The sequence below is a fragment of the Balearica regulorum genome, chromosome 1 (assembly GCF_011004875.1).
Source record: "Balearica regulorum gibbericeps isolate bBalReg1 chromosome 1, bBalReg1.pri, whole genome shotgun sequence".
Classification (NCBI taxonomy): domain Eukaryota; kingdom Metazoa; phylum Chordata; class Aves; order Gruiformes; family Gruidae; genus Balearica; species Balearica regulorum.
In genome coordinates, this window is record NC_046184.1 from 25,313,801 (window position 1) to 25,332,867 (window position 19,067).

A 19,067-nucleotide genomic window follows, 5' to 3' on the forward strand; every position below is an offset into this window, starting at 1 on the left:
TGCTCTGGAAGACCACACCAGGCATGGGAACTTCTGTTATCTAATAAAATCTTCTGACTTTCCTGTTGGGAACCATGCAGTTTGAAGAAAGGACAGGAACCTGGGTGCCAGAAGGAGCAGCAGCCCCCTAGGGTGTTAGGGAGCAGGGCAGGATGGGGGACACCAGGGCAGCCCCGGGCATCGGGCACCTCCCTGGAGATGGGCACAGGTTGAGGGTTTGGTCTGCTGTTTGAAGATGGCTCGGGCTGTGTTATGGACAAGAGACTGTTGATGGGCTGCACCTTTATTTTCTTTAAGGTTGTGTGGTGTAAGCTGTACTGAAAAAGAGGTAAGGGTTTTCTGTAATAGCATGTTAAGTGTCTTCTGCCTCTCAGCCAGGGCATTAAGAAACAGCTGCAGATCTTCTTCACTTTAATGTGTTTTGCTTGTGACAGTGAGCCAAAACTCAGAATAGTCTGCTCAGAATTACCATGATTACCAAGGTCTGATGCCCAAGGTCTGAGATCTCGAAATGTGTCCTAGACCACCCCAACTTGTAAAATCTATCTCATTTCAAATACTTGGGTTAAAAGAGTGGGTAACTCCAATGCTTGGGTTCAATATCATGGGTTTGGGTGGAAGTAGGAGATAGGTAGGGGGAGCAGCCAGGATGCAAGGACATGAGTTGGCTGAAAATGAACTCAGCGGCAAGTGTGGGGTGGGGGAAGTAGAGATTATCTTGATTTTTCTCAAGTGTGCCTATGGCTTGCCAGTCTGCTTGCCTCTTAGCTTCACTGCTACCTTTTGAAGGCTGCATTTTCTTTTGACAGCAGGACAACTGCGGCCTGGAATGCTTACGTTGAGAGCTTTATCTAAACATGGGAATACCAATAGCAGGTATTTCTGCACAGCGCTTTTGACTTTGAACCTTCTGCTTGGTTATCTGCTCTGGGAAAGCAAGATTGTCCCAAGTTTGGTTTGTTCAAGCTTTCAGAGTATTTTGGACAACTCAACCTGTTTTCTTTCATACCTTTAAAAGAATATATAATCCATGTGCCAAAGATAGAGTTAAAAGGTGCTTGGCTGGGTTGACCGTTTGGCTCAGATGTGCTTAAAATAACTACTTCTGTTGTGATACAGCTGGAGACTTAAATACACAAGTGAATCACAATCAATGATGGTTAGTTAAGTCATCAAATGATAATAGCTTCATATTTTTCAACCTGTCATGTTTTAAGTCCAGGAGAGAAACATTCTCAGTCATTCACAATTAAGAAACAGTGTTTTGAGAACGTCACCTTGAACAAATTCATAAATGTGCTGCTCTATAATGTTTAAGATTTCTGTGTTTATTTTACATATAAATCAGGAGAGACATAAAATGAACTTGCCACTGTTTCAGTTACAGTGTGGTCTGAGGAAATGTAATACTAGATATAATCAGACCATGTGGTCAATTATTTTTAATGATCATGAGATACTTGAATTTACTGAATTATCTCAACCCACACGGTTCTCATACTATTAATTTGCCTTAAATCGGCTGAAGCAATGTCATGCACAGCAGCCATGTTTGTTGCGTAGCATTCTGGTCATTAGTAGTTCGTTATACTTTTTAATCCAGATTACCTGTTAGGTTTACTTATTGTAAACACAGTCCTAGACAAACTCATAGTTCTCTGTGCTGCTGCTGAATAATGTACTATGGTGATATTCACAGGTATAATAATAAAATAAAATAAAATAAAATTTAATCCAGAAACCTATGATGTAGTAGGAATTCTATGAAACTTTTAGAAATTTTAGGCACAGTTAAAGGGTGTCCTGTAAGTGAGTTTTAAATCCCCCAGAGAAGATGTATGAGTTGATACCATTGTATTTTTTAAAGCACATTACAGAACAACAGGTAGAAGATTAAAATCCCTTAAGCAGTGCTTGAAAGGAAATCTGAGGCAGAATAGCTTAGAAAGTTTCTCCATGGGCAATGTCAATGACATTGCATTGCAGTGTGCCATAGTGGAGAGAATGCTTTTAATACAAATTTCAGGAACTTTTTACTTTTCCTGTCAAGGAACAATTGCCCAGTGTTTTGTTTTCACTGATTTCATGGGAGCTTACAGTTTGTGCCACCTGTTGATATGGTACACAATGGTTAGTATTGCCCTTAAGGGCAATATTAGCATGAAGGTTATTGCGAAGATAGTTAATGCCTGTCAAATGCTTTGTGTCCATGTGTGTAGATGTGTTTTTGTGTAATGATAACAAGTTTGATGACAAAGTTCTTTTAGCTCTCATTGTTTAAAGCTGGAAGGCATGACAAAATATAATACAAACACAACACAGTGCATACTTAAATGTTCTGCCAGATACTTATTCATTGTGAGAGGTTTGAAAACGAAGCTCAAAAATACTTCTTTAAAAATTCAGAAAAGGAATTGTCAGTACTGAAGTTATGAATTAATTATACACTTGTCTGCTTATATTTTCATCAGCATTCTAAAAACTCAAGAAGTTGACAGGAGAAAGATGTCATTTGAGATGCATGAGCTGTAATAAGCTGTAACAGGACAACAGGAACTGCAGCCTGTAGAAAAGGAAAAATTCGTAACATCACCTACAGTCCTATGTGAATGCCAAGTGATTAAATGCAAGGAATGAGTAATAATTCTGTTTATATAATCTTGCATTTAAAAAGATAAACAAACTAAAAATCATTTTCTGTTCAATGCTTCAGAACTCAAAGGTTGCCATACTCATAATGCTTTTAAATGTTTTTTAAGGGTTGGCTTTTACTCAAAATGAAAATCAGCCTGTTTCTTGGGAAAGAAGGAATAAGCTCTGTTATAAATAGGGTTTGGTATGCATTTGCAGAAAGAAAAAAAAAATGTAGCCTTCTGATTTATTAAAACCAGAATATAGTTTTTCTTTTCCTATCTCTTTAAAAGGAACTGAACGTACTCAATAGTTCTGACAGGTTATTTCTTCCACTGGTGTTATAAAGGTTGCACACTTGATGAGGGGTGATGCATCATATTTCTCCGCTTCACTAGAGCTGCTGATATTAATGGGATGCAAGAACGTGTTTCTGCAGAATACTGAGATGAGAAATGGAAGGCCTTCAGCTTAGGTCATCTTTCAGATTATTAGATCTGAATGACACAATTGTGATATTTTTATCTTAATTATATGTTAGATTTATGCTTGCTTGGAGATTCTTACTCAAATCGTTGATTTAACTTTCCTAATAACACAGAGGAGAACAGAGTGTGTTTTATATATGTGGCACAAGGCACAAGGACTACGTATAAGAAATTAACTTGATGGTTAACATTATGATTAATTTTACTTTTCAAGAAATAAAAGAGGTGAAGAATGCTACTTTTCAGAGTGTAGTTACTTTTGAAATACTGTTTCATGATAATGGTAATTCAGAACTCACTCAATGTTATGAAAGTCTCCTAAATAGCATGTTTAGAATATTTTAGAGTCTAAACTGATTTAGTAGTGCTTATAATAAGAATGAAAGGAAATTATGTTTCAGCAGCATTTAACTGCTAAACATGTGACTGTGGGTAAGGACTTCATTAAGTAGTAATATTTAATTGTACTTGCTATAAATGGATAAACTTTCTGGATAGTAAATATTTAACAGCGTGTGACTAATATTAATCTAAAATTAATAGTTAGCTAGTAAAACTAGTAAGACATTTATATAAATGTTTTTACAATTAAATATTTTAAATCCAGTGTATTTTTTACTTTTTTGTATGTCTACCACTATAGATTAAAGAAAAGGTTTGTGTCGTATCATTTGTGAACTGGATGTAGTATGTTACATTTATTATACTCTGTTTGCAGCAAAGATGCTTTGGAATTAATTTCCAATTTCTGCAATTTTTACTATAATTGGCTTTTATTAATGCTATTAGTCAAAAAATGGAGTTGGTGAGAAGGAGCATATTTTGTTTTTTTTCACTCAAGCAATGCCACTGCTGGAGGGATGATCTGTTGCATAATGCTACAGCAAATTGTTTCAGTAGGATGTTGCCAGCAGAGCACTGCGTAATGTAAAAGTTCTTGTTTAATTGTACATGACCATTTTCAAGTGTCAACTGTTCCTTTTTGTTTAAAATTATTAATTCAGAATGAACTAGCAGAGGAGGAAATTTTATTAACTGAATTTTTATATGAAAATTTCCATTTGTAAGAAAATGAATGAGTTCGTTTTGGAAATTTGTCCTTTACAATAAGATTGAGTCAACTGGTTTATTAGATTTATGAAACCTTTTTTAGTCATCTTTCAGATTGGAGGAGATGCAACAAGAATCTTCACTGCTTAGAAGTTTCCATTAAAGACTAGCAGAGGTTTTTTGTATCAACTCATTGAAGTTTTTATTTTATGATTTGCAGGTAGTGTTGTATCCAACATCCAATAGCCCAAAGTCACCTGATCTGCATAAAATGATAGTCCCCAAAAACAGCCAAGACAGTGACTTGAAAATTAAACTGGCGGTGAGAATGGATAAACCACCTCACATGAAGCACTGTGGGTAAGTGTTCATTTTCTGGCTGTATTTTATTATATTCCTCACTGTGCCTGTGTTTAACCATATGTGGCTAAAATCATAAAGTTTATAAAACATAAATGTGTACAACAGTTCCTTTAGTATGGCATTGTGTTATATCCTCATTTTATACATAAAGTTTGGAATAGTCAGGAATAACATTCATTTCAGATGTTCAGTGATGTGTAAAGACAGATGATGAGCTAACTCTGAAATGCAGAAGTAAGAGCACAGTGTCATCTAGAAACTGGTTTTGAATGTTACAATTTATAGCACTTGGGGAAAAAAAAAAGTTGATATTTAGGAGAAACGTATTTTTCCATTAAAATAGGATTAATTACATACCTGAATGTGATGGTACTTGCAACAGTCTCCCTTTTTCTTCTCTGTCCGCTGTATGGTATTTCCTTTGAAAGGAATTTGTGTATGAATACCAATTTAAGGATGTTTTTCTGTCTAACACTGAAACTATATGGAATAGGTTATTCATAAAGACAGCTCCCCCAGCCAACTGCCACCACTATTCCTCATCCCAACTGCAAAAACAGGTAATATTGCCAACAGCAAGCTAGGCTGTATCTGTTGTTATAAAGCAATCACCAGGGCTATTTTCCATCTTTCTAACTTCTTCTGAGTTAAGGAGAAGTGTGTTTCAAAAAAAAGAGGACCATTCAACATGTTAATGTGGAATTAATGTAGTGGCCATACTATTTAGATTTCTTTTTAATCACCTCCTGCTAATATTCTGCTTGTTGTATACAGACAGCAATTGCCCAAATTTCCTATATTCAATACTTAAAAAACACCCCAAAAACCAACTTAAATAAGTTTTGGCAAATCTGTAATTGGTTGGATTGGAATTTCCCAGGTATCAACCTCAGCCCTCATTTTGGTTTTGGGAAACTTTGACACAAATGATCAGGACTGTAACAATGAGACTTGCTGGCTGGAAGTCTGTGGCTGGTGATCAGGAGCTGGGAGGAAAGAGAGGGAAACCAGTTGTGGAACCAATGGGGGAACTGGAGCTACTGTACTTGGAGACTGGGACTGAGATGAAAAGACTTAGAGGTGAGGCTGCAAATAAATGAATAAGAGAAATGGGATAATGAGGTGGGAGAGAGCAAGAATACCGGGCTGACATGAGTAAGTTGGAGTGGAGAGGATATACAGAGGAGAGAAAAGTCTTTGTACTAAAGCATGATGCTCTCATGTCAGTCCCCAACCCCTGCCCCATTCATTTGCACTCACCATACACCTCTGAAATGGTTTGGTAATTGTGGCACATCCTTGTCTAGATTCAGTCCACTAGCATGGTTTTAGTCTCCTGCTGCTGGAAGTTATTCAGCCAGTTGAAGCAGTGAATGCTGCAGGGGTGGCATGGTGCTGCCTGCGTTCTTCAGCAGTTTGTCAAAAAGCAGCCATGGGGACGGGGTGACTTGAACAACATCACTAATCCATAACGCACAACCGATGTACCTGACTTGCAGGTGACCTGGTTCGGTTGTCTACTCCATGCTACAGCTACGTCAGGGATGTTGTGCTGCTATACACCTATTCCAACAGGTGACTGGGAGAAGTCCCCATTTCTGATTAGGTCACTGATAATGTTGTGGTTGTGCTGTCTGCAGCTCCAGTTAGGCTACAGCATGCAACTTATTTTGACCTGGGACCTGAAACAAGGACAAGGCTCCAGTGGTTCCTCCCATCATGGTCCTGGGAGCTGTTCTTCTGGGGCCTTCAGAGGGTCTTCCTAACCCTCCAGTTTGCTTCTGCATACTGGTTTATGTCACTAGTCATCTTGTCTGAGCATTAAATGGATTGCTCAACCAAATCTTACTTTCAATAATTTAATTCAATCATTATCCTTTTCATCTGCTGTTGCTGGTTACTTCCTCACATTGATTTTGAATCCTAATCTCCTGGCAGAGTTGTTTACTTCTTCATTTTACTTCATGGTCACTGCTGTCACTTCTCCAGGCAAATATTGTTGTTCTTCCCACCAAAAATGTTCAAGGTCTGTCATCATTTCCCTTCCTTTATAGCCATTAGCTGTAAAGATTATTACCTACACATTTGTCTAGAAAAGTTAGGGCACCAAGCAAGGGCTGTGTCAACTCCTCCACCGTAAATGTAGGTGAAATGAGATAGAAGGTTAATAATTCTTCCGATAACCATTGAAAAGGTTGATGAAATACTGTATGGTGATGCTGGAGTTGCAGTGAGAGGAAGGAAGAGGGTGTTTGGAGGGAAAAAAAACACCGGCTGGAAGAATTATTAATGTGTACAGTCAGAAACTGTTAATGTTATGAAAAGCCATCATCATCCAGGCACTCTCTGCAGCCTTCTCTTGACTTCCTGGCTGAGTATAAGTATTAAGTGGTCATTTGCTATTTTTTCAAGAGGGATTCCAACCCACTTCAACACACAGATTAAAGCTATTGTGGTTCTGAACTGATACTGCATTATCAGAGAAATCCTTATTTGCAAAGAGGCTGGCAAACACGTGGTGGATGATGGACACTATTACAGAAAATACAAAGGAATATTTTGTGGTTAAGGTACTTGAGAGATACCTTGAAGAACTGGCTTTTATTCCTGGTTGTGCTACACAGAAGGACCTGTCTATAAGAGACTGAAAACAAGCTTCTGTTGGTATTTTATTTGTTTCCTGTGCCCAATTTGATAAACTGGAATCTGATTTCATAGAGGTGCCCAACACTCACAGCTACTAGCTGAAATCAGTGGAAACTGGTCTGTAAATATACATTGTGCTGTTAGAGTCCAAATATCCTAAAAATTAGATCTTCATCCCAATATCTGAAGCCTAAAATTTTTAGAACTTCAGTTCTCCCATTACGACATGAGAATAACAACATCTCCCAGTGTCGCAGACATTTGAAGGTAAATCGTGGGAAGCAACTGGTAGAAAAGGTTCCTGCGCACCTCACGAGCTGGAGAAGCTGGGGCATGGTCACTTCTCGAACACGTGGCCAAAGGCTTATGCTCTGCCGTGCAGTGTTGTTGCTGTGCCAGGCTCTGCAACTCCCTGGTGAACCTGCACGAGGTAGAAAAGCAAATAACTCGATTCTATCTATAAAGCAGTGTCTACATTAACATGCAATGAAGGAAGCCATAGGAGAAAATAAACTGAAGAGCTGGAAGGCAGCTGCTGCTATCCTGAATGGTGAAAAGGGCTGGGAGGCTTTTATTTTATTTTATTTTATTTTATTTTATTTTATTTTATTTTATTTTATTTTATTTTATTTTATTTTATTTTATTTTATTTTATTTTATTTTTAGTATATAGTCAGATATTTAAGCATAGCGTCAGAGTACACAAAATGGGGAAATAAAAGGATGAAAAGGTGTAATCATCCCTACTGCTGGAATTTTGTCAAGTTAGCAACTTGAATTTTACAACCTTAGTAACAGATTTTTAATGTAGTTAGTTAGTGTGACTATCCCAGTGCTAATTTCTAATTCTTCAGTTTATTTTTCAGAAACATCTCATGCTTTATCTTTGTCCAGTCTTTGAACTAGACAGCTTACGTTTTCTGTGTCAGTCTGAGTTAACAAGTTAACATACAAGATTCATATTTGTCTCATAGGAGAGAAAACCAATCTGTTGGCATTAGGTAGTGCCTTTCAGCTGAGAATCTCAAAATTTATTAAAAATTGAATTAAAATTTTACACCACAGCCAATTGCAGAAAGAAGGGTTATATTAGATTAATGCTGTATAATGATTAAAAATAATGATACTAAGAAACTGTTCTTTCAGATATGAGAGCTACACTGAAATGTTTCAGATTCTGCAGAGTCAGCAAAACTCACAGGCCAAAGCTAATTGTGAGTTTACAGTTTTACTCCTTCAGAAAAGTTTCTCCTATTTAAGACTGACGTTACTTATTGACACAGGGGATATGTTGGAAGACTTCAAACCCTGTCTTGCATTTATGCTTCAAGTATATGCAGTTTTACAAATTATACTGTCTTGTACTTCAACTGAGATTTTTAATTCCCAAATAGTATTCTGGACTACAAGACCTTCAGATCATGTTCCTTCTTTGAGTTGCCACAGTCATAACAAATAATTATATTTCAAATAAAATTATAAACTTGGGATTTTTTTTCGATATAAATTATAACCTTTCTAAGAGCAAGAAATAAAACTCCTTATGACTCCACACTACTATGAATCTCAATTGCAGTTCATTTGTACCTCTGCAAAAAAGAGGTAGCTTTGCTAAGCACATTGCTTTTACACCAGTGTTTATGGTGACATCTTCATACAGTTATTCTTAGTATTACTCCACTAATGTGATTGTTAAAAGAACACTTGAGCAAGGAAACACTCCGTGATTTTTCTATGCACTCTGTTATATGCCTAAAAAGTAAGGAATAGCCATATATGTCATACAGTAAACGTAATCTTATTATTTATTTTAGATATATTTAATTCTTGCATGAAAGGCTTTCAAAGTATGAAACAACCCAAAGGATATGTAACCATCCTCTTCTATTTAAACCCAGTCAGTAGATTACAAGGGGAAGCATGCACAGCTAGTAATTCTGAGTAAAGGTAAAGGTCACTCATTAATGGGGACTTTGTAGAACAGTTCTCAGTATTGGCAATTCACAATGCTTCAGATTCCTTTCTCATAATTTGTAATGTATTTGCTGCCTTCTCATAGAAAGTGGTAACCTTTCCCTGGTCTAAAATGCAGAGCACATACAAGATTTTATCTTCTTTATTAAGGTAGTAAAACCAACATCCATACAAAAGGAGGTTTCATAATATTTCTATTAATTTCTTCTGTTGCAATCTTGAATATAAGACAAATCATCAGAGGAAATAAGTAAAATTTGGCCTAAAAAATTCCTAAATAAAATGCTAAAACCCTGTTTATTTCTGTTGAGTTAGAATAGCAGTGTTAGGGAAGTACTGTTTGCTTCAGGAAGGCTCCTTTGGCTCTCCTTAACTCATAATTAAATTAGGGTTGAAAACCTAAGGAGAACAGGTTAATCCACTCAAGATATTTGAGTTATTGTAAATACCTTTTCTAATGTGGGGTTTTTTTAATATGCCTTTGCATATCCGTGTGCATTTAAAGCACGCATTATTTTTGAAAGTAGATTTTGTGTCAGTTGAGTTGTCTGTTAGCGTAGCCTAGTGGTTACTAAAGGGTATTGTTCTATTGCTTCCAATCTAGGGAAAAAAAAAAAAATGAGATTTTTTTTAAATAGCTTGCTTTAAAAGGATTAGTAATGCTTAATGGCCATACCTAAAAAAGGAAAATAAATAATAACATAAAATGAAATTCTTAAAAATTGAACAGCCTAAACAGGACAATATTACAAAGTAGTATTATTTGCATTTGACTTTGGAAGTAAAACATTTCAGCATAGATCTTGTCCAGAACTTTTTCCAAGATTTGAAAGGCAAAATTCATTCTTGTAAGTTCTGTTCTGCTTTCTGCTATGACATGTTGCATATAGAAATGTAATATCTTTAATTTCTTAGACATTTGTGTTTGGAATAGACATTATACAAGCACTTCAGTATGTACATGCCCAGATTTTCTCCCTGTCGCTCATCTGTAAAGCAATTATTTTGGTGACTTTTTTGATCCTGTACTCTCTGAAATTGTAAGGAATCTGTGACAATTTTTCTCTCACAACTTCTTTTTATTATTATTATTATTTTATGGGTGTATTTTCAGAATGTAAAGATCACCATGAATTTGAAAATGTTTTTAAAAAAATTCTGTTGTGCACTCAGAATTGACTGAAATATTCGTAGGAGAGCATTTATAAACAATAAATACAGCTTCTGGTTCCTGTATTTGACTGAAGTATCACATTTCTCCTACTGCTGCCGCAGTTTTAGAGCTAAAGGAAATCTGTGAGATGAATGCCCTGGTTAGCAGCCATCCAAGATGCAGAATTAGAGGATAAGTAATTTTCCCTCTCATTTTTATGACACTTGTCACCCATTGATAAAGAGTTCACTGGAGAGGAATGCGAGTATAATTATCTTTGTTTTACAGATGAGCAAAATGAAGCACAGGAGTGAACAGAGATCACCCAAGGTCACGGGCAATTCAGTGACCGAGCTGAGGATAGCACTGGGGTCTGCTGGCTTCTCAGTGGGTAGGGTTGTAGCATGTGACTGTCACCTGGATAAACCGTTGTCATAGCTACTGGTGAGCTCATAAGTCAACTGAGAAGAGCCACGGGGACACTGAAGTTAGCCAGAACAATGGTGGTGCCAGCTCTTACATGCTGCTTGTCCCTGGTTGCCTGGCAAAGAAGGGCAGGAGGAGGAACAGAATTAGCTTTATAACTTCAAGATGTGTAACCTGAAGGCTGATCTGAAGATGAGATCTCCTAGTATTATTTCAGAGAAATGTATAAGGTGGCCACATTGAAATTACTCTATTTCGGTTCTGGGTTACTTTTACAGATAAAGTGTCAGGAATACAATCACGCTTCTCTTAGCAAGTGCTGCAGGATCCCTGTCACAAATAGGCCTTTTTGTTGTGTATAATGAAATTGAAACCAGTTTCAGACCTTTTCTCTGAGCCAAAACACATAGATATGTCAGAATAATTCTAAATTTTTTATACCAACACTAAAAAGATTAAATAGAAACCAGATTTCAGCTAAGATTAAATGTCAAGTTTAGTTTCTTTTAGAACTAGTAGGTATACAGTTACTTCAAAGTGAATTAAAGTGTTGGAAACCTGTATGTATCCAACATCTTCGAAAATCCTACCTAATATTTTCTTATGATATGGTAATATGCACCATAGATTTCTTCAATTAGTATTTTTTGCCATTAGATAAAAACAAGAACTTTCTAGATTACTTTTCAACAGTTACTGAAAATACTTTTCTCATTAATGAAGACACTAACATTTTTCTCTTAGAGATTCTCTAAGAGATTCCAGTTGCTCTTTCTCTTTTGTTAGCAACACAGTGCAATTGCCTGAACCGAATATTAAGATAAGTAGGTATTTATCTAACCATAGCATTTCTTCATCTATATATGTACTCTTCTGTATCTGTTTCTAACATTTAATTTGTCTTTCCAAGTTTCTGTGCAGCACATTTAGTGGAAACTGTAAAGTCAGTATACTAGCACCATCTAGCTTTCTGTTTGTTGCTATTGCACTTTTTCTTACAGCTTAGAAAAGGGTAACAAAGCACCAACTTTAACTGCTGCTTTGAAGAACAAAGTTCTCACTGTCCTTTGGTAGAAAGATAGTTCTACCAGAAGGACATTTTTCAGTTTGTGAAGGTCAACACTGGGAAGCATAAACAAAGTCAAATGAAAGGAACTGTTGAGTTTGTTTGAATTTTGCAAACTTTACATAACATCAGATAGTTTGGATTCAGTCCTTTTTCTGATCATTAAGTCATATGGCCTCACTGTAGCAGCCCAAAATTTAGAAATTTAGGCTATTTCAGAGTTGTCTAAGTTCTCTCAAAACTCACTAGGTAGGGAGGAATACCTTGGCAGGGTTATCAATGCTAAGACATTGGCTGTAGAAAAAAAAAAAAAGAAAAGGTACACTGGAGTTGGTAAGGTAAACTTTTCTCTGTATATATTGCATTCAGAAGTATAGATTCTCTACTAAATTAAAATAAATGCCTAATCACCAGACAACAGAGCTTTGGAAAGATGAATTACCAGAGTAACAGGTGAGCTTCAGTCATGTCAGCTTTTTTCTTCTGCCTAATTCAGTTTCTCTAATCTAAATTCAGGTCAGAGATAAACTGTGCAAAGCTGCCTAAGTAATTTTTAAAAGCTAAGTCGCCTTTTATTTTAAATGAAACTTAGGCTACTTTGATAGGTAGTAAGACAATTTTGCTACAGATAACCATGAAGTTCAGAGATATATCTTAACTTCTACTGATATTTCTTGATTTTCTTACTAGCTATAAATATTGATCTTCATTGGTAAAATAGTGTCTGTGTATATAGTCTTATGAAGATGAATGAAATTAAGGAGATATTTTATGTGAAGTAAATGTTACTTCAGTTAATTCCTGTGAGGATTTTTTGTTTGCACTGGTGGTAGTCTAGGGTTTGTGATGTCCTCTGACACATATAGCTTGTTGTATTTGGAAGCAGATATACTTGATTTGTATTTTTAACATCTGCAGTTTTGTTCAAAGCATCTTCTTATGCTATCATAAGAACAGCAGACTTGCAAGAAACATGGGTGGAGTATATCAGTGCTCTTTATAATTTCTATTACAATTAGTCCTTATTAGTCTCAAATACACTTAGGAGTTAAATCTTTCTACAAATGTCTGACAGAAATTGCCCACTGTCATTTCCAACATCAGGCCTTCCAGTATTTTGGGATGACCTGTAATCCATATACAAATGGGAGGTTATTAAACTACCTTTGTGCCATTAGTAAAAAGATAATCCTCTGCCACTCGTTCCTCCTGTGTAGGTAGAGGGGGCCTGCCATGAAGGAAAGTCTTGATCTTCACCTGAGTCTTGATTAACTAACCATATAACCAAAAAAACCTCCTATTTCCTGAGGGTATCCCAGTTGTTACCTAATGAAAACTTCTTGTAACATGTTGAAATGCTGTGGGATGTACTATGTTGTTAGCAGTCTGCTACAAAAGGATCCCATCACAGGAATCAAGCGTGTATTCAAGTCAGCTGGGTCCAGGTAAAACTTAGTCACTCCCTCTATGGTTTTATGGTGTGCACAAGTTTTTCTTGTCTCTCCTGTTACTGTCAAATGGAACAATGTTTGCTGGGTGTAGTTGGCCTCAAAATTAGTGCCCAGCTTGTCCTAAGAAGAACCTCATTCTCATCTGCTTTCCAAAGAGTTCATTATAAGCTAGTGGGGATGTGAGTAATATGGAAGATGAACAAAAGTAAACATAGCTAAAGGGAATTGTCTAGTAAAGAAACTTTATCAAGGAAAAGTGAGTTACAGGTTTCTTTCTATTCTAACAAAGTATTTCAGATATGACCATTTGAGGAGGTCAGCATGGGACTTGGTGGCATTATCTTCTATACCGAGATCACCAAAGCCATCAGTACTGCATGTCATGGTGCATACCTTTAAGAAGACATGTGCGTATGTGTCTAAGAGGGCAGATGCATGCAAAATTGTACTTGGCCAGCTCTCCAGCCTGACCAAAAACTATCTGACAGTGTGGTGCCAGCACCTGCACTGCAAAACTGTTGGGTCACTTTTGAATCAGAGGTGGCTCATATCTCAGACTTAAGGCATGGACAATGCCAAAATGTCATCTAACATCCAGCATCACATGTTTATATGTGTAGAGTGTATTTTCTCTACTCAGTGAATGATCCTGCAGGATATGTCAGAAACTACTATGAAAAGTAACCTGGCTGCAAACTTCAGAATACTTTATGAAACAGTCATTGCTGAATACCTTGAACTGGAAGGGACTGGCGTTGCTGATCTGTAACTTAAATACTCTTCTTACTGCGTGAAGTTACCTGATTCTTTTGAAACCATAAGAGCTTTTTACTAAAACCTAGGAAGAGAAGATTATCATTTTTTTCAGGAGTAACTCTCAGAGAGTTGTTGGCTCCAAAGATCCTAGACCCTAAAGACAAGTGTGTGAGTATCCATTTCTGCAAGACAAGACTCATAAATCCCAGCACAGAGTAAACCCAAGTGTTTCAAGAACTGACACATGGAATGAGACTCCTGAGAAACTAACACAAAATTTGAAAACTAAACAGTGACTTTATAGTTCAACAGAAATATTGGTCAAATTTTGGCCCATAATTAATATATATTTTTACATTTGGGTCCAATAGCAATGGTGTGTATTTTTTGTTTAGTCAGAGGGTCAGAAGTGTCATTCATGTAGTTATGTCTATCTAAATTCTGACAAACTTATCCTCATTTTTACATTCATAAGGTGACATGTGCTGGCATATACTAAGGTAAAAATTTCCTGTGCACCTTATAAGCAGCATGACAGGATGGCTCGATTTTAATTAACTTTTAGTGATGTATGGATGCCTTACTATTACTATTCCAGTGTATCTCATAGCAGTATTTTCTGTTATGCTAGTTTAAATTGTGCTAATGCTAGTATTTCATGGTGCTAAATGAATGCTAGCGTTTTCCCATGGAGAAAAGTGCTAATGTGTTAACTGTCTTCATTTAAATGATTTTAATATTTTACTCTTTCGCAAAATCAATTGACTGTAATCAGTTGCCTTTTAAAAATGAAAATTGAACTTCATGAAAAATGACACATTAAAATTACATTAATGATTGATTGGATAATGATGATGGGTTAATGCAAAATTACTATGGAAGGAAGAAGCAGAAGTGTTTATCCTGCTGCTAGATCCTTAGAGAACAGATTAGAGCTATGAGCCTGATTTTCAGTGCTTCCCACAGTAATTGCTTCTGAGGAGGCATGGGGAATCTTGAAGACCTTAATGATATGCCACTGCCACTTTAATTGCTAAGAGAAGCCAAGAGAATCTTAATTGCCAAGAGAAGCATTACTAATTAAGGTGTCATTCTTCATTCATTCCATAGTAATTAATCTGAAATATTTGTAGAAGCTGAGATATAAATTTAGATCCAAACTCACTTACCTTAACCACAACAGTCTTTATGTGAAAAAGATCTATGGGTTAAGCAAGGCTAATAGTCAGAAAACTTAAAATATTTTTTTTTCTTAAAAAAAAATTACTTTGGTTTTGCTCATAATTTTTTAAGAACATGAAGTAAAAGAATTGAGAATAGATTTAAGAACTTTATGTAATTTATATTTAAGTCATTATTCTGCTCTCACATTAAAAAAATCATTAAAACTGTTTATATAGGGTGTTCCTTTTTCTTATATTTCACTGAAAAGCAACATGCTTCTGAAAACGTTAAGAGACGAGGTCACTTTCAGAGCATAAAGATGGTGATGAGCTGTGCTGCAGCATCACTGAGGACTTATCATAATTTATGGAATTTGGAAAAGCTTTGGAAAAGTGTCATTGAGAACCACATCTCACTTTTACTCTTAGTGTTACTTAAAACTTGAGAAAAAAATTACTACTCTGCAAATACACCCGAAATATTGCTGGCTATCTTTAGAATGAAATAGCATGCAAGTATCCCTGCTTCATAACCTATTCTGGAATTACATATAGGAAAATATATATTATATATTCATTTTGTATTATATTTTTATTTATTTTGTGTTATAATTTTTAACTTTTTTACCATCTAAGTTCATTTTGAAAGTTGCCTGGAAACTTCCCTTACGTCCCTGAGTCTGTAGTAATGAAGACGTTACTGACTGATTTTTATAACATTATTGTACGTAGTCACCTAAGCAATATTCTTATTTCCTCAGATTGCAGGTCCAAACATCATTGAAATAATTGTTTTAGATTTTTTTTTATATTGCTTTATTCTACGACAAATCAGTGCAGCACACATATCATGCAGGTGAAAGACGCAGTTTATTAGCCTTTCTTGTCAGGTGATCTGACTTGTTTCTTAGTACCGTACACTAATCTGTGACATACAATTTAAGAAGGAGTTATTTCCACCTGACATACATTGACATTCCACATGATCTGGCATGGCCCGGCATTATATCTGTACAGAGTGCCAGTACTGTTAGCTGCAAGGATGGGGCATGCCACCTGCCTGTCGTGGCCTTCTGTCACTTGTGCTGTCCATCTGTTACTTGTAGGAGGGTAAAATTCACCTAATTTTTGTCTTTTGGAGTATAAACCCTTACAAAATCAAAGGCATTTATGACAGAAAAAATTAATTTTAAATGCTAATTGTACATAAAACTAATTAATTCTCTGTATATGCCAGAATGCTGGCTCAGTTCAATACTGTAGGGTCAGTTGTGCTACACTGTGTCTGAGGGTGGATTTCAATTCATAATACACTGTTCTGTATGGACAAAAATAATTTTAACGCAATACTGGATGTAAAGGCAGAAGTAACTTTTTATAAATTCAATTTTGTGGGGTTGTTTTCTCCACAGTAGTATAATTTTGATGATTCTAGTATTGTATTTAATCTTAACATAGTAACGGAGTCCCCGTGGCCCTGCACTGCTGTTGTTTTGCCATCAGAGCCAGCTCCCTTTAAATAGTCCACGTCCTGTTAAATGTCAACACAATTGTGTTGGCAGTTCCGTACTGTACCATTTTGTTAGGGTCCTCAAGTACATCTCACATCCCCAAGTAAGCAACGTGACAGCGTCACCTTTGTAGGCTGGTGGTTTCTGTTATGCCATTGGTGCAGCAGTGCTTTCATACAGAGTTCTGTATGATTAGCTCACTCTGTCTTTATTTAGATTAAAAACATAATTGAGCGCTCATCCTGCACTACAGATAATCTTTTTAGCATGCTTGCTGCCACAAACCAGTTTTAATTTAATCCCATCCTAAATTAACTTGTGTCTGTTCAACAATGTAGTATTGCTTTGTCTTTTTGTAATGGGTGGGATTTTTTTTTTTTCACTTTATGCATCAATGATAGGAGATCAGGTAGGTGAAGAATGCATATGAAATGGTATGTCAAATCCTGGGTATGGTTTGTCTTTGAAGCAAGAAACAGAAAAAATCTGTTTGATTATCTTTCATGCTGCTTTTGTGGAGTAAACTGGGAACATATTGTCAGCAGAAGTGTTGTGGTAGGGGTAGGTTTGAGTTACACTGCTAAGTCTCCATTGGGGTCAGACCAATTCCCTTGCTTTACCAGATAGAGAGCGCCTCTGATAACATTAGAAGATTGCCAGCCCTAAACTGCCATCTGCTTTTCTTCAAAGTTCATTCCAAAGATGAAAAGCTATATGGTTCTGGTGAGAGAACAGATTCCTAAAGACAAAATAACCCTGGTTCAGTACATCAGTGGCTTAGAAGTGACTATTTTTATCGTGTGTTCTTCCATTTCTGATTTTGACCACTGATATTTTAAGCTTATTTAAATTTCGAAACCATTTTAAGTTCAAAGTTTTAAGTAAGTAAAAGTGGACTGCACCGTGCCATTGACCAAGTAGAAGAGAATAAGAAACTCGGTTTGTAGTGCTGGCATGGAGAATTCTACCTGAGGATGTGCTCCCCTCACGGCTGGACTCCTGATGGCCAGTCTCTTTTCTAACACTGAATGTTTATGGCTCTCTAGCCCTTTTTGATCTGGCTGTAGGTCTTAGCTTTGAAGGGCAACCTGAAATCTGAAGCAATGAATGCATTCAAACAAAATTGGAGTTATTATGCAAGCAACACAACCAGGGCTGGTATTAAATATAACAAATACAGCTGAGAACATGTGCTAGACTAAGATCTCCAAAAATGTTACAGTGGCTTTTCATTCATTCACTACTTACACCCAAAAAATGCATCGGAGGAGAAGACCCAACAACTTGTATAAATGCAGCTTTACCAATATTTTGTATATTGAGAAGCAATGGATCCATTTTCAAACAGAAGATAACTCTAATCCCTAGATTAGCATAATATGATTAAGTTAATAAAGTAATCATGTAATGTAAAATTTTATTTCTATTATAGAAAGTGAGTGTTCCATTTAATCGCAAATGCTACATTCATTTTTAATTGAGCTGTATGTATGCTACTTAATGGAAGTCTTAGGTTTTTTCCTTGCACGCTCAATAAATTTTAATTGAACACCTGATTCCTGCCACTAACACATTAACATCTGGACACTATCTATCTTTTATGCATATCCACTGATTAAAACTCGGCAGAAAAGCAGATAATAGGAAAACAAAACGACAACATTATGGAACACTTTCAGCCATCATTTTTTATTATATATTGAGAAGCATTTAATTATCTTCTTTTAATTAGCCCCACTACTTAGGTCAATAGTTTTTTATTGATAGGGCATGTTAGCAACTTCGCTAATTGGCACAAAATAGGATGTGACTATAGTAAATGTCTTGTCTTGTCCAAAATAATTTTTTACGGGTTTTTTTTGCTTTCCTGAGACTTTTTATTTGTTTCACAGTCTTTTCAATAATATATAAAATATTTTGGCAGGGAGTGCCTTGATTTAAAATTTCACATTTCACGTTTCATTTTTATTTCTGAGTTAAAGACAAAAAAGATTCTTAAGAAAAAGTATTTTGTTTCTAATATTATATTTTAGAATCAGAAAGTATCACTCTACCTTTTGTAGCTTATAGAAATTTTAGTCTTTCTTTGGAAAGAAAAGTGTATTTTTAAGCATTCTTTATTATTAAAACTTTAAGCATAATTTTTCAGCATTTACAAATTTAGTCTAGAAGAAAACCAGCAGCATTGTGTCACTCCAGCTATTATACCTCTCCTTAGTTTTAGATTCTTCTATTCCAAACAATTTTTGATACTTTTTCTTTAAAGACGTAATGTATTTTTGACTCAATAATTCCTCAAGGTGTATTTGGTATCTCTGTACCAGGAAAAAAAGTTACAATTTCACCACTTGGCACCTTTTTTTTTTTTTTTTTTTTTCAGTTTGCCAAA

The 19,067-nt window shown here is 35.9% G+C and overlaps 1 protein-coding gene across 8 annotated transcripts in view; it reads left to right on the forward strand.

Annotated features, from left to right (window-relative positions):
* Nucleotides 1-19,067, forward strand: part of CADPS2 (calcium dependent secretion activator 2) — a 319,877-nt gene that overhangs the window by 165,974 nt on the left and 134,836 nt on the right. For all 8 annotated transcript variants that reach the window (XM_075742996.1, XM_075743000.1, XM_075743016.1 and 5 more), the window contains exon 8: nt 4,390-4,529. In XM_075742996.1, the coding sequence (XP_075599111.1) occupies nt 4,390-4,529 (140 nt within the window). The remainder of the gene's footprint in view (nt 1-4,389; nt 4,530-19,067) is intronic.